An 18,176-nucleotide genomic window follows, 5' to 3' on the forward strand; every position below is an offset into this window, starting at 1 on the left:
ATCAAATAAATACATAGTTAACCAAAAGGTAAAGGTACCAGCTAGGAAGTCTGAAGAGCCGAACTTGATTCCCAGGACCCACTCAGACCTCCATAGGCACACAGTGGTGTGTCCGTCCACACACACCCCCACCTACATCCACACAAACAAATGTAATTTAAATTAAAAAATAATTAGTTAATTTAAAAACAAATTAAAGTTCAAGCTTCCTTTGAAAAGAAGCTCAGAGTCATCCTCAGGAACAGAGCAAGGCCAGCCTGAGCTATGAGGAATTAAGCTGAGGGGTGTGGTAGGCGCACAAGCAAGCAAGGAATCCTGCAGTGTCAAGCTTATAAATTCAGAGTAAGCCACCTCTGCCTATACCAGTCAGGTCACTCTACCTATTTGTTAAATAACCAAACAAGCTGGGGGAAAAAAAAAATCTCACCCAGACCACCCATCAACAGATCGAGGAGCGATGACTGTGGAGGCCACTTGCTTGAGGCACTGAGCCAGGCCCAGAGAGGATGATGGGAAATGCCTCTTACAGAACACGCAACCACACAAGCTGGTTGAGCGAGACCCTCTTCCAAGGCCAGGGAAGCACTCGGTGTAAAAATCCAATGCTGCCTCAGCCTCCCAAGTGCTGCTATGACAAGTGTGTTACCATCCCAGTTAATTAAAAAAAAAAAAAAAAAAAAGCCAGGAAAGCCAGGTATGTAATTACACCACTCAAGAGAGAGATATAGGAGGATCATTTTGAGTTTAAAGACAAGACTAGACTGCATACTAAAGCTCAAGGCAAGTTAAGGATATAAAACAAGACCCTAACTAGGCAGTTAAAGTGCATGTTTAAATCCCTGCACTTGAGGGGCAGAGGCAGGTGGATCTCTGTGAGTTCTAGGGCAGCCTGGCCTACAAAGCTTGGTCTAGAATAGCCAAGGCTGTCTCAAAAAGAAAGGAAAGAGAGAGAGAGAGAGAGAGAGAGAGAGAGAGAGAGAGAGAAAGGGAGAAACAAAGAGAGAGAGAAAAAAGAAAGAAAGAAAGAGAAAGAAAGAAAAACAAACAGGAGCCTAATTCAATAATCTAAAAAGGGGGGGGGAACCTCTCAGCAATTCTGAGATACACACCTCCTTGTCAAACAGTCTGGAAAGCTGCTTCCTACCCAGTGCCATCTCTGAACCTCTGGTTGCCATCTCTACATTCCCACGCCTCCAGCAGTCCAAATTCTCCCTTCCCTCCCGTGAGTTGCCATTTTAAATCCCATGGCTAAGAGCCTCTCTGTTTTCTCTCTGGCTCTGCACGCTATCCACAACAAAAATCTTCGCGTTCTTCTGTCTCCCTGCTGTTCACCTCAGGCCATCACTCCGTCAGCCTCCTGCCACAGGGGATGCTGGCAGAGGTGAATGCCCCAGTGTGGAGGTGGAGTTTCTGAGGGTGTTTGGAGCGGAGAGGGACATGCTGTTTCCTTCCTGTCACATGAGAAAGGTCACTGCCGCCACACACTGCCTCCAGGCCGGTTGTTATCCAACTCAAACCAATATACACAGAGGAACTGTTAGCCGTTTCTTTAGTTTTTTTGAGACAGAACCTCTCTGTGTAGCCTTGGCTGTCCTGGACTCACTTTGTAGACCCAGCCTCAAACTCACAGAGATGCTCCTGCCTCTGCCTCTGCCTCTGCCTCCCTGAGTGCTGGGATTACACAGACATGAGCTTCCATGCGGGGCTTCCTTAGCTGTTTCTTTCCTTTGACTCCTGCCGGGTTATCAGTGGTAACCAGATACTCTGCCATAGCAGTATAAACATTTACACAAATACAGATGTGGGAGGCACAGCTGTATCTGCACCCCTGAGTTATGTCCTCACACAGCTCTATGCCACAGATGGGGAGGTTTAGTAAGTTATTCAAGATCACAGCCCCACAAGTGGCTGAGAGTCAAATTTATGCAGACTGGCCTCTGACCCTCTTTTTTTTTTCTCTCTCTCCTTCCTTTATAGATTCTATTTATTTAATTTAATTTTATTTATTTATTTAATTTATAGATTTATTTAGGAGCAGAGAGATGGCCAGGCACGTAAAGGTACTTGCCACCAACCCTGACAACCTGAGTTCAAGCCCCAGGACCCACATGGTAGGAGAGAATTGACTCCCAAAAGTTGTTGTATGACCTCCACCCCTATGCTACAGCACACGTATGAATACATGTACACAAATAATATTTGTGTATTTGTGTTTGTATGTGTTTTATGTATGTAGGATTCACGCAGAGGCAAAAAGAAGCTGTCTGCTGTCTCCTATATCTCTCTCCACCTACTCCTTTGAGGCAGAGTCTCTTCCTGAAAGCAGTGCCCACGGTTTCTTAGCCATGCTGGAAGCCAGACAGCCCCCAAGAGCCTTCTATCCCTGCCCACCCCCTCAGAGCCAGGGTTTCAGGCATATGCGAACCTAGCGTCTTATAGGAATGTTGGGATCCGAACTCTGGTCCTCGCGATTGTAGGCAAGTGCTCTTAACTGCTGAGCCCTCTCAGCCCTGTCTTGTGGTTCTGTTGCTGTTACTGTTTGTTTTGTTTATTTTGAGATGGGATTTTGCTGTACAGTGTGGCAAGCCTGGAATTCACTACATAATCTTTGTAGTCTGCATAAACAAGCTGGTCTCAAACTCAAAGACATCCACCTGCCTCTGCCTTCTGAGTGCTGGGATTAAAGACATGTACCACCATGCCCACAAGGAGGCCATGCCTTGATGAACACCCGGTGCAACTCTGACTGGAAATAATCATGTCTCTTAGAAGCAGGGGCTCCTCCTGCTAATCCAAAGACACTGAAGCCCAGAATGGAGAAACCCCTCAGTCGCAGCCACGTGGCTTGCTAGTGGCCCAGGCTCAATGAGAAAATGTTTTCTAGGGCTGTGACTATTCATCATGGTGATTACACAATGGCTGGTTTTTCCTGAAGCCCTCTCCCGACTGGCACTGGATTACTCTGGCAAGGATCCACTCTGTTCCCCCACTTCTGGTGGATCATCCTGATTTTCCTGAGTGTCAGCACACAGTTAAGACCTTGATCCCCAAGACCTAAGGCTGTACCACAGTCTTAACCCTTGTAGACAGTGAGAGGTATCTTGAGCTCGGGGAAACACTCCATGGGTGATGAGGAATGAGGAGCGGGGGAAGAAGGCAGAAATGCTGTCTTGAGGACAGAGATCCTAATCTGTTTCAAGCTGGTCAAAAGGAGCCTTGGCAAGAAGAAACTTCAAGGGCACCAGGAGTAGTGGAACACACCCAAGATCTCATCACTGAGGCAGGAGGATCTTTAGTGGGAAGCCTGCCTGGACTGTAGAGTGACTTCAAGGCTGGCCTGAGCTACATATAGTGATATGTCACAAAAACACAACATGGGAGAAAGAAGACATGGAGGGCAGGAGGAAGGACAGGAAAGATGGCCCAGATAACTCAGAGAGGGGGGAAAGGGGCACCTGTCCCTGTGCCAACCTTGCCACCAGCTATCTAACTGTAGGTCTTACCACTCAGCGGTTGAGCTCACAAGCCAGGGAAGCAGGAGGCCACCCCAGCCTCCCGAAGGAGACCCTGAGCAGCTGGACATTGCAATGTGGCAGGTGGTCTTCACCCACCCCAGAGAGGACCTGGGTGGGGCTGGGAAGGACATCTCCACCAGACAGATGGTAGACCCATCTGTCAGAGAACAAGTGTCCACCAGCTAGCACACACAGCTCAGATCATTGTGAGAAGGACTGCCCAAGGAGAAGGGAATGCCTCGGCCTGACCGTGGGCTGGGGGTGGGGACCTTGTCATGGACTTCTCATGACCCCTCTGCTTCCCACAAACCTTTCAGCCAGCCTAGGTCTAGTCACTAGACTTGCTGTCCTACCTGCAAAAGCCTGCCTGGAACAGTCACTTCTGCATCTCATTTCCCGAGGCAGAGTAGTCTCATCAGCTCTCCTGCTATGCCATAAAAGCAGCATTGAGGAAGTAAAAGACCAGCTGCTGAGTGGGAGGGAGGCCAGGGCCACCTTCCTCAGGTAGTCTAATTAATGCTCTAATTAATGCTCCTGTTTACAAGGCCTATTATAGTGAATGCGATGAGCTTTAAAAAAGGAAATTGGCTGAGACTCTGAAGAACCCACATGAGGTCCCTCCTGAGAGCCAGCCCTTCTTGCACTCTTGGAGACTGAGGTGCAGGAAGGAAAAGTTATGCCTAACCTGGAAGGCTGAAGGGCCTCTCTGTCTCAGATCCATCTGAGGCCAGATGGCTGAGGGAAGGGGCTTGTTCTTGGAGAGGTGACCACAGCAATGGGACTTAACTTTGAGCTACTACCACCATCATCCTTTAACGGGCTCCAAGACTTCCAGTGACATTTTTGTTGCTTGGCACCCCCAAGAGCTTACCCTAAACATGTAGATGTGCTCATTCCCACCTGCACTCCCCAGCTGATGGTTTGGGCTTTCACATTCCCTGGATGAGCTCTGTGTCACAGTACCCACTAAACACAGAGCTCCTTGAGAGAGAAGATGTTTGTTCTCAGGCCTCCATCTTCTCTGCACTGTACTTCTGGTAACTGTGGGATATGCTACCACAATCCCTCAAACAATGTGTCCTGTTCCAGCTAGCATGTGAAAAGGTACTCAGCACCACTGTCACAGGACACCACCTCAAACCTACTCACATGGCTACAAACAGAAACGGAGAAAAAAAATAACAAGGCTGGCAAGCATGTGGAAAAAAAAACTGGAAGCTTCTGCCTCACAGGATGGGGGTGGGTATAAGCGGGGCAGTCACCATGGAAACAGGTTACTACTGATTGTCAGCTTATCTAGAATCACGTGGAGAGGCACCACTAGCCACGCCCATGTAGGATTACTTAGATTAGGTTAGGCTCAGGATTTGCCTGGGGAGAGTTATCTCGATTGTGTTGAGCTGGACAGAAGAACCCTAAATGAGGGCAGCACCCTTCTTGGAGTCGGGTGCATAAAAAGGAGAGAAGGAAAGCTGAGGCCAAGAATTCATCATGTTTGAAGCTGGTGAGTTAGTGGGTAAGGGTGGTGCTGCTATGGCTGACACTGAGCTCGATTTCTGGGACTCACTCGGTAGAGGAAGAGGACCAGCAACCTGTGGGAGCAGCAGGTTGCCCTGTGACATGACATGTGTGCCACACACACACACACACACATACACAAATGAATGCGGTAAACATTATTCTCTGGCCCGGAGAGGCGGCTTAGAAGTTAAGAGTACTTGCTGCTCTTCCCAAAGGACAAAGGTTTAATTCCCAGCATCCACGTGCTAGCTCAGGACCTCCTGGAAGCTGAGTCCCAGAAGACCCAATGCTTTCTTCTGGCCTCCACAGGTATCAGACATGGACACAGTGCACAGAAAAACACCCATATACATAGAATAAATAAAATTATTTTTTTAAAATTCATCATTCTGTATCTATTGGTTGTAGGTGTGATGTCATCAGCTGCCTCCTCCCACACAGTGGACTGTAACTTTGAACTTTCAAACTATCCACTGGTGTGCTTCTTTCAGAATATTAAGTCACGGCAACAGGGAAAGAAGAAAAACAATAGCAAACATTGTTATTTGTTTGTTTTGAGAAAAGTTCTTACTGTGCAGCCTTAGTTTCCATATGTGGACGAGGCTGACCTCAAACACGTAGAGATCTGCCTGCCTCTGCCTCTGCCTCTGGAGTGCTGGGACTACGTGTGTCACCATGCTCGGTTAAACATTGTTTTTAAAGTTAAACATTAAATCACCATAGGAGCCAGCAGTTCCTTCCTCTCCTGGATTCCCAAAGGAATTGCAGAGCAGGGCTCAGACACTGACACACGAGCAGGGTCATAACAGCCAAAGGACACAAACAACCCAAAGTCCATTTGCTGTAGCTCAGCGGGAGGTCTTGTGTTTCCCATGGACAGAACCCTGGCTTCTGCCCTCCATAGAAACACCAGACAAAACCTTCACAAACACTGAGGTAAACTTTGCATGATTCTACTTTTCTGAGGCTCCTAGAATAGGCCAATCTACAGAGACAGAAAGCAAGAAGATGTTGTCATCATGGGCTGGAGCCCCAAGGAGGAGCAGTTGCTGTTTGACGGGTACCCTATCTATTCGGGGGTGACGAAAAGGTTCTAGAAGTAAACAGTGATGGTGGCTGCACAATGATATGGAACGTATCAGGCTAGGGTGGGGACACAAGATTCCAGGTTCCATCCTCAGCACCATAAAAAAAAGAATTTGGTGAGGGGCTGGTGAGACAGATGCCTTAGTGGGTAGAGATGTCTGCGTCCAGCCTGATGATCTGAGTTTGATCGTCAGGATCCACATGGGAGAAAGAGAGAACCAACTCCTGAAAGCTGTCCCCTGACCTTCACATACATGCCATGGCAAATGAGCAGCCACACACACACACACCACACACACACACACACACACACACACACACAATCAAAGTGTCATTTAAAATAATAATGTTGTGGTGTGAACATCCAAATGCAGAGGTGAGACGAGAACGTCAGACGCCCTGCTCTGTCACCCTCCCCCTCCCTCCTCTGAGACAGGGACTTGACGTTAACATGGAAGGAGGCTGGCAAGCTCCAGCAATCCTATCTCTGCCCACCAGGCACTGGTGGCCACGTCTGGCTTCTTACATTTAGATGCTTGGAACTTGAACTCAGGTCTACCCACTGAGCCAGCCCCCAAAATAATGACTTTTAAAGATTAAAAAATAAAAATAAAAGCTGTGAATGTATTTAACATCACTGGACATTGTCCATAAAAAAGGCTTAACATCTATATCCCTACCATGAAATAAAGGAAATCACACCCCACAACCCCAGTCCACCACCCCCGCCTCAGAGCTGGTCGTACATATTCTACAAAGAAGAAAAGCAATGTTCAGCAAGGTTAAGTCTTGCTCCAGACCACACTTGCCAGCAAGGGAGCATGAGTAGAAAAAGACAGAGCCTTCCATAGGCCTCTAGAAGCAGCAGAGAGGTGGTGGCCTAAGAGGGCGGAGCAAGAGCTGGAAACACAAAGGATAATAAGGCAAAGAACACAAGCACAAGCCTCGGAGTAGGTTTTTGTCAGTTTGACACAGCTAGGGGTCATCTGGGAAAACAGAACTGCAACTGAAAAAGAAATGCCTCCATCAGACTGGCCTGTACTGTGGGCAAGGCCACCACTCATGGTCCTTGGTTGTATTAAAAAAAGCAGGATGAGCCGGCTGTAGAGATGGGGTGGATCTCTGTGAGTTCAAGGCCAGTTTGGTCTACCCAGGGAGTTCCAGGATAGCTAGGACTACATAGTGAGACCCTGTCTCAAGCGCCCTTCCCCAAAAAATACCTCAGAAACCAAACCAAACCAAAAAAAAAAAAAAGCAGACTGAGCAAACCATGAGGGGCAAGGCAGTAAGCAGCATTCCTCCATTGCATCTACTTCAGTTCCTGCCGCCAACGTCCTTCAAGTCAAGTAAACCCTTTTCCTAAGTTGTTTACCTCAGCATGGAAAGCAAATTAGGACACCAAGGAACAATGCCGTGGCATTAAGACAGCATGAGGCAGGCAGAGTAGGGAGCTCAGGCCAGGCTCCCAGCTCCAGCCCCAACCACTCAGTGAGAAACCTCAACAACATTCCGGCCTTAGGCTGCCAAGGTCTAGCCTGATCCTTTCTTTTATCAAGTGCTACTCATCTCTAAACCTTTCCTGTCCATGTTTTGTCTAGATGCTCCACTTGGCTCTCTCAAAGCCATTTTGTCAACTCCTACCTGTCAGTTGGTGCAACCCGCTAGTTCCTTTGCCTAGAGCACATTTGCCACCCCCACCCCCACCAGATCAGGCTCCACTTCCTTCCAGAAAGGTTCACGGCAACCCAGCCCTCTGGTTTCCTGGCTACACCCTCCTTGCCTGTCTGGGTGGTTCACTTACAGAAGGTATTTCTCCTGCCTCGCTCATTAGCCATGGAGTCATGAAGAACAGAAATTCCCCAACCCTGACTCCAGCTAGGTTCAAGGAGAGATGGATGCTTCCTAAGCCTGGCATAATGGCAGGCCGGAGGCACAGCAGAGAAACCAGGAGACAGGGGATGAAAACAGGTAGGTGAAGGCTGGGACCAGAAAGAACAGATGCAGAGGATGAAGGGGCCAGCCTCAGGGAGGAAAGAAGGATGACCGCTCAGCGAAGCTGCTGAGGGAGAAAAAGGGGAAAAGGGTAGATGCAGGCAAGAGTGAGAACTAACTCTCTCCTCCCTACCTCTGTTCCTGGGAACCTGTGGCCAGAACGAGTTGGGTACACTATCCCATGATGGGTCACAGAGTGACAGGGCAAAAGTGAAGGGAGCTATGAGCAGGTTAGCACCCCAGGCATGGGAGCTACATCCAGGAGAGAGGAGAGGTGTTCAAGCCAGCAAGCATGGGTGCCTCGGTTCAGAGGCGACAGGTGTTAATCTGTGTTGCGGCTCTGCATTTCATCTGCATGTCTGCCTGGCTCTGGTCAGAGGCTTCTGCCTGGGCTGGTAACAGGCCTAATCCCTGTAGTCAAAACACGATGGCCACAACCCCAAGTCTAGGACCTGCCGTCAGCTGACTGCGGGCCCCACTGGCCGCTGCACTTGGGAAATGATCTCTGCAAGCGGGAAGTGTAAAGACAGGGCTCTTGGGGGTGCTGGCAGCTGAAGCTGACCAGGGGTGAGGATAGGACACCACAGGTCTCTGGGGAAGATGAGAGGACCGGAGGAGCACAGCCAGAGCGAGAGGAGGTCTGAGTCAGCCTCCCCGGGGGGCCTGCCCCACACGCTGCTGTGAGCTCAGAGCTATCTATATCTCCCAGCTATGCCGGCCGCCCCCAAGGTGGTAAGAAGAGACCAGGATAAGCCAGTAGCTGGCTCTCGGCAAGACGTCCCTTCACGCAAGCCAGGTGAGTCATCAGATGGGGCAGGATGCTCCGGTCTCTTCTGTCCAGAGACTGACCCACCTGATCCAAGGCCAGGCCAAAGCAAGGCCAGGAGGGACTGTGAAGGAGTTCTGAGTGAGGGTGAGGAGAAAGGGCTGCTAGCCCTGCTCAGCTTACTACCTGAGAGACTTTAACCCCCACATCTTTACATGTAAAGTAGGGGAAAAGAGAGCTACCCACAAGCACTAACTAATAATCACTAAACAAGTAATTCCAAGTGTCCACTGATGGAATGGGTGTCCGATACCTACGGACAGCAGGACAAAATTCTGAACACACCACAACGTGAACATGAATGACCCCGAGCGAATCACACACACACACAAAAAGGAAAAGACAAATGTCTGATCCCACATAGATGAGGGACTTGGAATGGTTACATCCACAGAGAAAAGCAGCAGTTGCCTAAGGAGCTGTCCGATGGGCATGCTGGCGCACACATTAATCCCATTACTCAGGAGGCAAAGGCAGGTAAGCTCAAAGTCAGCCTGGCCTACACAAAGAGTTCCAAACCAACCAGGGTGACCTATGAAACCTTGTCAGAGAGAGAAAGGCAGAGACTGAAAGAGAGAGGAAGGGGGGGTGAGGGGAAAAAAAAAAGGAATGGTAGGATAGGATATAAGAAACTACCGTTTAAGGGGCACAGAGTTCTGCTCTGGGATGACAGTTTCTGCACGGGACGGGTACGCTGGCTGTAACAGCAGGGTGAGTTACAGACTGTCACTAAACCTAAAGCAGGGAGCCAAAGGCTCTGGACCACAGAGCCAATCAAATCCGTTGTTAGTGTGTTTGATTCATTTTTATTGAATCACCTGGGGGGAAAGGGTGTGTGTGAGAGAGAGAGGCCATGTGTGCATACCCACGCATGGGCATGGGGTGGGGGATGGCACGTGTAGACATGGGGGAGAGGGTGGAGAGCACACCCATACCTTGGTGCAGGTCAGAGAACGATTTGGGGGAGTTGGTGCTTGCCCTCTACCTCGCTTTTGAGGAGGGGCCCTTTTTTGTTTCTGCTCCTGAATGATCTTGCCATAGGACAGCAAGGACAGTTGCAGGCCAGTTCACCTGACTGTTTGCATCTGAGCCATCGGTCCAGCCCCTCCGTCTAGACTTTCTAACCTGAGTTTTGGGAATCAAACTCCACGCTTGTGGCAACAAATGTTTTTACCTACTGAACCATCTCCCTGGCCATTTTTAAATTATTGTTAAAAATTAAGTATATATGTTTGTGTCCCGTGCATACTGGTACCTGTGGGGGTCAGAAGAGGGCTTCAGGTCCCCTGAGACTACAATCAGAAGCAGTTGGGAATTGCTTGATGTGGGTGCCGGGAATTGAACTCAGGTCTTCTGAAAAAGCTCCTTAATACTTAGAGTCTTAACACTGAGCCATCCCAGCCGGGTATGGTGGCACATGCCTTTAGTCCCAGCGCTCAGGGAGCCAGCAGGGGGATCGATGTGAGTTCAGAGCCAGCCTGGTCTACAAAGCGAGTCCAGGACAGCCAAGATTACACAGAGAAATCCTGTCCCGAAAAACAAACAAACAAAAAAACCACTGAGCCATCTCTCTAGCCTCTTCCTTGGCCCTCCAACAGCTGAAAAAGCACCTGTTCTGGGGGAAGCGGGGCAGAGACACTCACAAATGGAAACGGGGGGGGGGGATCGTGGCAGCTGGCCTGTGAACCCTCTGCTGTCCTAGCTTCACCAGTTGCAGAGGACTTCTCAGACCTTTGGGTGTCCACCCCTCAACATCCTGTTTGAAGCACGGCCCCTGGGGGCGTTTCCGGTGGGAGTGGAAGCCTGACCTAATCCTGACCCAGGCCTTGCAGCAGCTGTTCAGTTTGGGTCTGTTTTTACTTTCCCGGCATCCTCTCTCCTAAACACCACATCGACTCACATAGACACTTGGCCCTTCCTGCGTGGTGGCTGCTAAGCGTGGTGTTCCGCACCCTGGTCACTCAAGAAGCTGAAGGGTATGCGGGTTCCTCCTCTCTGAGGCCCTCCCAGACTGCCTCAGGGAACAGTTAGCTGTACCTGTGTTTACTTCCCAGCTCCACAACTCGGCCCACACCCGCTACGCCCATGCCTGGCACTCACACAACGCGTGCTTGCCATGTGCTGGATGCATGAATGAGGGAGGAAGGAGCAGAAGGAGTCCTATCTCAAACGATTCCCTTCACTTTTCCTTTCCTTTGTCTCCCTTCCTTTTGTAGGACTGGGGATTAAGCTCGGGACATTTCATAATGCTAGGCAAGGACTCTAGCACTGAGCTACACTCCCAGCTGAAGTCCCCTGTTTTGTCATTCTATCTAAGGTTGGCAGCATGAAGATCAAGCATTTGCTTAAGATGGAGGGGGGAGAGGGAACTGTTAGTCTGCCCTGTGGAGACAGTCTATTCTACTCACAATAAGCTTCATAAATTTTTCTATTGCCAAGCAGTGGTGGCGAGCAATGATGGCGCACACCTTTAGTGCCAGCATTTTGGAGGCAGAGGCAGGAAGATCTCTGAGTTCAAGGCCAGTCTGGTCTACAGAGAGAGTTCCGGTATAGCCAAGGCTACACAGAGAAACCCTGCCTCAAAGGAGCATATTTTCCCTCTGCTAGCACACGGCCTCCTCACCGAATCCCCCTCCTCGCCCATTCCCAAGCTTCTCTTCCTCAGATGCTTGGAACCTGGGGCAGAAGAGAGTACTGTGCCCTAGTAGAAGCCACAAGAGGTCGTTTGGAGGGAACCCCAAAGCTGCTGTGTCCACTCCTGCTTAAGTACAAAGCCAGCTTCTGCCCGGCTCCCATAGGCTCTTACCATACATCTTGCCTTCGTCCGACAGGATAATTTTGCGGCGGCCACAGGGTGGGTAAATGGCCAGTGCCTCCTGGAAGCTTTGCTCAATGTCGGGGCTCCACACGCCCTCTGCATCATTGTCGATGGGCTTGTCCAGTGCCTGGCTGCCCCCAGAGATGCTGCTCCCCTCGGGGGAGTCAGGAGAGCTCCACTCGTTGGAGGTAATGGTGCCGGCCTTGCCCTCCAAGGCTCGGCTTGGAGGAGCACCCGTCGGACCTGTTGGAGCGAAACAAAACACAGTAAGAGGAAGAACCTCGCAGGCTGCAGGGCATGGAACACCCAGAGAGTGCCTCAAGAGTCAGGGAGGCTTGAACATGTTGTTTTCCCTCAGCAAACTAAGCTCCCAAACTGTCCAGTGAGCACAAAAGCCCCCTGTGGTTGAACCAGATGCGTCGCTTTAATCCCAGCACTCTGGAGGCAGAGGCAGAGGAATCTCTGAGTTTGAGGACAACCTGGTCTACAAAGCCAGCCCCAGGTTAGCCAAGGCCACACAAAAAAAAAACAACAAACAAAACCCCCTGATTGTACGTCTAAGAACACACATAGGGCTGGGAAATAGGAGACAAAGGCATAGAGACAGATTCAGAGTGACACCAAACGAACTCTAGGCAAAAAGGATCTTAAATCTTATGGGGGAGATGAAACAGTGCAAACACCGTGGGAACACAGTACACAAAATCCTCAAAATTAAAATGAGGGCTAGCGGGCGGAGCCCAATGATAGAGGTTTGATGAGCACGCTTGAGGGCTCTCGCTTCAGCACTACCAATACTAAAAACAATGGTAATCATATTATATTAATGCTAATACTACTACTACTAATAAATGTGATCCACCAATCCTGTTTCTTGGCATATATTCAAAATAATTGAAAGCAGGAGCTCCAAGAGAAACCATAGCAGCACTATTCACAAAAGCAGAATAATGGAGGAGACCCTACATGCATCCCACGCGAATACAGAACGCGGTATGCGTATACAATGGACTACTATTACTAAAAAGTAAGCCCTGTCAGACGCTATAACATGGACAAGTGTTGGTGATATTATGTTAAGTGAAACAAGTCAGTCATAGAGGAAAAAGACAGTACAGGTATACAGAGAGAGGCTAATTCAGATTCTTAGAAATAAGGTACAACGGATGCTGCCAGGGGTTGAGGAGGGAGAAATGGGGGGTTGTTGTTTAACAGATACAAAGGGTCGGGTGGCTGTGCAATAAACATGAACATACTTCCTATCCCAGGCCTGTGCTCTGGAGAAAGACGAAGCTGGCAGGCTGCTGTAGGTCAGTGACAGACAGCCTGTCTAGCAAGGACACCGCTCTGGGTTCAATCCCTGGGAGCACAAGAAATAATTCCCGAAAGGGGAGGATAAAGAAAAGCAAGGAAGGCAAAGGTAACAACTTCTTCAGTTAGTGAAAGATCGGAATCCTCTAATGCTGGAACCGTAATGGGTCTTAATCAGGATAAATTCAGATAAAATAAAACAATAGCCAAAAACAGAACTTAAAAGCATCAAGAATGAAGACGGGTAGATTATCCACAACAAGAGCCCACTGTGTGGGAACGGAACCCAGGGCCTCTTGCATACCAAGAAGATGCTGTGGCAATGAGCAGACCCCCAGTCCAGAAAGAAGTATTATACCAGCAGTGGGTTTCAGCAGCAATACTAAAATTCTCAAGATCATGCATCTCCAGACTATCTCCAAATAGCCATCATCCAGAACGCTAACCCCAGCAAAGGGGTTGGGAGACGGGTCAGTGGGTAAAACACTTGCTATGCGAGTGTGAGCATCTGAATTTGGAGCCCTAGACGCACGTGCCGAATGAGGTAGCCTGTGGCTGTAATCCCAGCACTTCCACTGGAGATGAGCGGAAGGAACAGCAGAACCCCTGAGATTCAGGCGCCAGTTTGCCTGGTGTTAGGACACCGTCAGGACCAAGAGATGTGACTCAGCACAGAGAGATGGTGAAGTGGGTAAAGAGCAGGAGCTGCACGAGCAAGACGGCCTGAGCGTGATCCTCCACACACTCGCAGCACTCACACAACGAGACAGGAGGCAGAGACAGACAGAAAACTGTTCTCTCATCTCCATGTGTCCTGTGGATGGCACATATCTGCCTGCACTCATACACAATACAAACACACACACACACACACACACACACACACACACACACACACACAGGGAAACACAGACACAAATGAGAAATAAAAATAAGTCTTTAAAAGGAAAGATGGCTCAGGTTAAGAGCACTCCTTCCAGAAGACCTGGGTTGGAGCCCCAGCACCCACATGGCAGCTGACAACAATGTGTAATCCAGTTTCAGGGGATCTGATGTCTTTTTTTGGCTTGAACAGGCACTAGCTACTCATGTGGTGCACAGACACACACTCAGGCCAAACACCCACACAAATAAAAGCACAGGCTGCTCTTGCCGAGAGCCCCAGCTCAGTTCCCAGCAACCCCACACTAGATGCTCACAATCGCCTGTAACTCCATCTCCAGGAGATCCAATACCTCTGACACATGTGGATATCTACACTGACCTACACAGACACACACAACTACACATAGTGAAAAATAAAATAAATGTTAGAAAAGAAAAGGGAATTGTGCTGGTTAGTTCTTACCAACTTGACACAAACTTGAGGTCTTCTGGGAACCTCAGCTGAGAAAAATGAGTCTATCAGGCTGGCCTGTTTGCAAGTCTATAGGGAATTTTCTTGATTAATGGTCGATGTGGGAAGGTCCACCCCACTGTGGGTGGTGCCGTCCCTGGGCAGGTGGTACTGGGATGCATAAGAAAGAAAGCAGGCTGAGCAAGCCACATGGAAACAAGCTAAGTTTCCCTTCTTACGGCCTCTGCTTCAGCTCCTGCCTCGAGATTCCTGCCTCCAGTTCCGGCCCTGACTTCCTTCAATGATGAACTAAAACTGTATGCTGAAACAAACCCTCTCTTCTCCAAGCAGCTTTTGTCCGTGGTCTGTATCACAGCAGGAGAACCCTAGGACAGGAATGAAGGAGGTGCTCGAAAAGTACAAACGTGAAACTGACGTGAGAGGATAATACACAGAGGCTGGAGCCACGTCAATGACAGAAACCAGAGTACAGAGGAACAAAAGCTAACGCAGAAACACGGCTCAGGGATGAAGCACCCGCCTGGCAGGTGTGAGGCCAAGGGTGTCCTCAGCACCAAAAGAAACAGCTGAGCACAGACAGACAACATAAATTTAGAATATCCATTTGATAGAGCCTGAGACCTTTCCATAAAAGTGACTGTTATTAAATAAATAGATAGATAAAAATAAGTGATTGAAGAGTTGATAAGAGACGAAAGGGAGCCAATTCTTTCAATCTGACCAAAGACATCTTTTGAAAACTTACACAAATACGACGCTTGCTGAAACAATGGATGGAAGCAATACCTTTTAAGTGGAGGATAAGATCAAGGACGCTCACTTTGAGCACTTCAAACACCACCCAAAGACGGGCAGTGCTGATGCACTGGGGAGGCAGAGGCGGGTGGATCCCTGAGTTAAAGGCCAGCCTGATCTACACAGGGAGTTCCAGGCCGGCCAGGGCTACACAATGAAACCAGAAGATGTTTATTCGGTGTGGAGGTGGGCGGAAACAGCCACAAACTCAGGGAGATAGTGACTTAAACATTTTCTACAAGGTTTTCCTCAAAACCTGAGCAAGCAGATTCTGAGATGACACAGCCAAAAGGACTCTCAAGCTCTCTGACATGGTGGTTGTAAAAAACGGTTCTGCGCTGTGCAAGAACTAAGAGAGCTGAAAGGACTCCCCTCCTACACTAAACAGTGACCTTGTGCAAATCACAGCATTGCTCTGGACCTTGCCCGTAAAACCCGGGGCCCTGAGTTCTTTCTTTCTGTGCTGGCACACACTCCTGGACCCCATATTTCTCCATGGGCCTCCAAGTACCCCCTATAAATACTCAGGGAAGGACGATGCTCCCACAGGGGCCAGGGTGAGAGTTCTTTCGCCACATGCACTTAGGTTTCGTGCCCTACCTCCACCCCCTCGAAGGGCAGGGGGAGTTGCAGTCCACCCACAGGGCCTGCAGCCCAGTCAGTGCTCTGTACAGGGTGTTTAATAACCACTGTCCTTAAGCGCCAAGCCTGGAGAGCAAGCTCTGAAACCTTAAACAGGCCTGGCAGGCGCACATAGCTTAAGCCCTAATGATGAAGATTAGTATCTGACAGTGATTAATTAGCCTTCTAATGTATAAGACCCCATTGGTTTTGAGAGTTAGACTTCATTTTCTTCTGCAGCCTGACATTAGCACTGGACATTAGTACACTCTGAGCTGGGTAGAGGACAAGATGGAGAAGAGGAGGGCAGCTAGCCCTGTACCATCTTACGTGACCCTGCCCCACCCCCACCAAAGGAGATAGTCTCTGGTCTCTGGGCCTACCTCTCCTTAACATTGCCCTTTCCAATACTCCAAAGATTGGGCCCAGGACAGCCCAGAAGAACAGGCCTGGAAGAACTAGAGACCGTTTGTGCCAGCCTGCCCCACGGGAGAGGTTTTCTGAGGACCTGAACTCCGTGTTCCCAAGATTGGGTCTGTCCCAGAGAAAGTGGGGCAGCGGGTCACGCAAGGCCCTAGGACATGGGATTTATTACTGCAGTGAAGCTGTCCCTGGCCCTGTGTGGCTGTGGTGCTCCTGGTCCCCAGTTCTGACTGGCTGGCTGCTCCGACCCTCACCAGGCAAACTGCCCACGCAAGCCTACCCTGCGGCCAGAAGAACAGGGTAAGTAAGTCAACCCCAGCCCAATCCCCACTCCTCCTGCTCCTCCCACAAGTGACCCTCCAGGGACTGCCAGGGGAGACCAAGAGTGGGAAACAGATGGCATCACTGCCCAGACCATGCGCGATGGCCAAAGAAATAAAAATAAAATGATCCCTGACTTGGCTCCCAGGCCCTGGCCCAGAGGCTTCTAGCTCTATCTCTGCCCCACCCAGAAGCCAACAGATGTCCTACTCTGGACAACCAGGCCCAAAGAACACGCTACTTCATCCACCCCAAGGCCCACAGGTGCTGGCCACAGAGGAATTTTCAGAAGAATCGAGAACTGGGATTGTTTCAGGACCCTTCTAAGGCTCAGAACCCTGTGCTCTTCTAGGAAGACAAGAGAACAAGGACCTGAAGGTTATACTTGGAGACGCCCCGGCTGAGGGGTGCGGCGTGGGTAGAGAGGAGGACCGTTCGACTGAGAAAGCAACCAGACCAGACTGTCAGGGGCCAAGCTCTTGGACCCCGAAGTCCTCTCGGCGCTGGTCGTTCTCCCACATGAAGATAGAGATCTCTCAGCCCTACCTCACTCCGACAGCCACCAAAGCACACAGTAAATGTACAGCACTGGTGTGACAGGCTGTGGGCTATGATCTCACTTGTGCTTGCCTGTTCCCCAACTGAAGAACCCAGTTATCACTCAGACATCAGTATCTGCCTGCCCTGCTCCTGGCTCCGTGGTAGGAACTCGGGCAGCCAGCATCACCGTTAATGAGCTGGTGCTGCCAAGGACTCCCTTTCTTTAGGCCAGGACAAATAAGGCTGCTATTTCACAAGACAAATGTTCTCCCACATACAATGGGATACATTCTCTGGTAAACTTACCGGTCAGTTAATAATACCGACAGAAGGGAATGGGGACACATGCCTGTTATCTCAGCATCCTGGGGGCTGAGGCAGGAGGATCATGAGTTTGAGACCATTTACGTAGCCCTTCATGCTGACTTCATAGTGGCTGCCCCAATCTACACTTCTGCCAACGGTGAAGCCCAGTTCCCTCTTCCCACAACCTCACCAGCATCTAGAATCGCCTGGTTTGGGTTCCGTTTGGTTTTTCCAGACAGGGTTTCTCAGTGTAACCCCTGGAATTCAGTATGTAGACCAAGCTAGCCTTGAACTCAGGGCCTCCCTTTGCCTCCCATGTGCTGGGATTACCACCCGGAAGTCATATTATTATTATTATTATTATTTTTTTATTTAAGCCATTCTGATTGGGGTGAGGAGGACTCCCAAAGCAATTTTAATTTCTATTTCCCCAATAGTAATTGACATTAATTTTTTTTTTCAAATTTTATTTTATGTGTATGAGTGTTATACCTGCATGTATGTGCACCTACATGCTCAGGTACCTGCAAAGATCAGAAGAAGTTATTAGAACCCCAGAACTAGAATAACAGATGGTTGTGAGCTGCCTGCCAAGTGGGTGCTGGGAACCAAACTCGGGTCATCTGCCAGAGCAACCAGTGTTCGTACCTGCTGAGCCATCTCCCCAGCCCCTCAGTGCGATTTGTTTTTTTTTGTTTTTTGTTTTTTTTAAGCTAGAATACTAACATAAGACAGGGTTTGTTC

At 49.4% G+C, this 18,176-nt stretch overlaps 1 protein-coding gene across 1 annotated transcript in view; it reads right to left on the reverse strand.

Annotated features, from left to right (window-relative positions):
- The window catches only part of Tead4 (TEA domain transcription factor 4), a 74,839-nt gene that overhangs the window by 33,765 nt on the left and 22,898 nt on the right, over positions 1-18,176 (reverse strand). The window contains exon 4 of the mRNA XM_060383415.1: positions 11,747-12,001. Within this exon, the coding sequence (XP_060239398.1) occupies positions 11,747-12,001 (255 nt within the window). The remainder of the gene's footprint in view (positions 1-11,746; positions 12,002-18,176) is intronic.

The sequence above is a fragment of the Meriones unguiculatus genome, chromosome 5 (genome assembly GCF_030254825.1).
Source record: "Meriones unguiculatus strain TT.TT164.6M chromosome 5, Bangor_MerUng_6.1, whole genome shotgun sequence".
NCBI lineage: Eukaryota > Metazoa > Chordata > Mammalia > Rodentia > Muridae > Meriones > Meriones unguiculatus.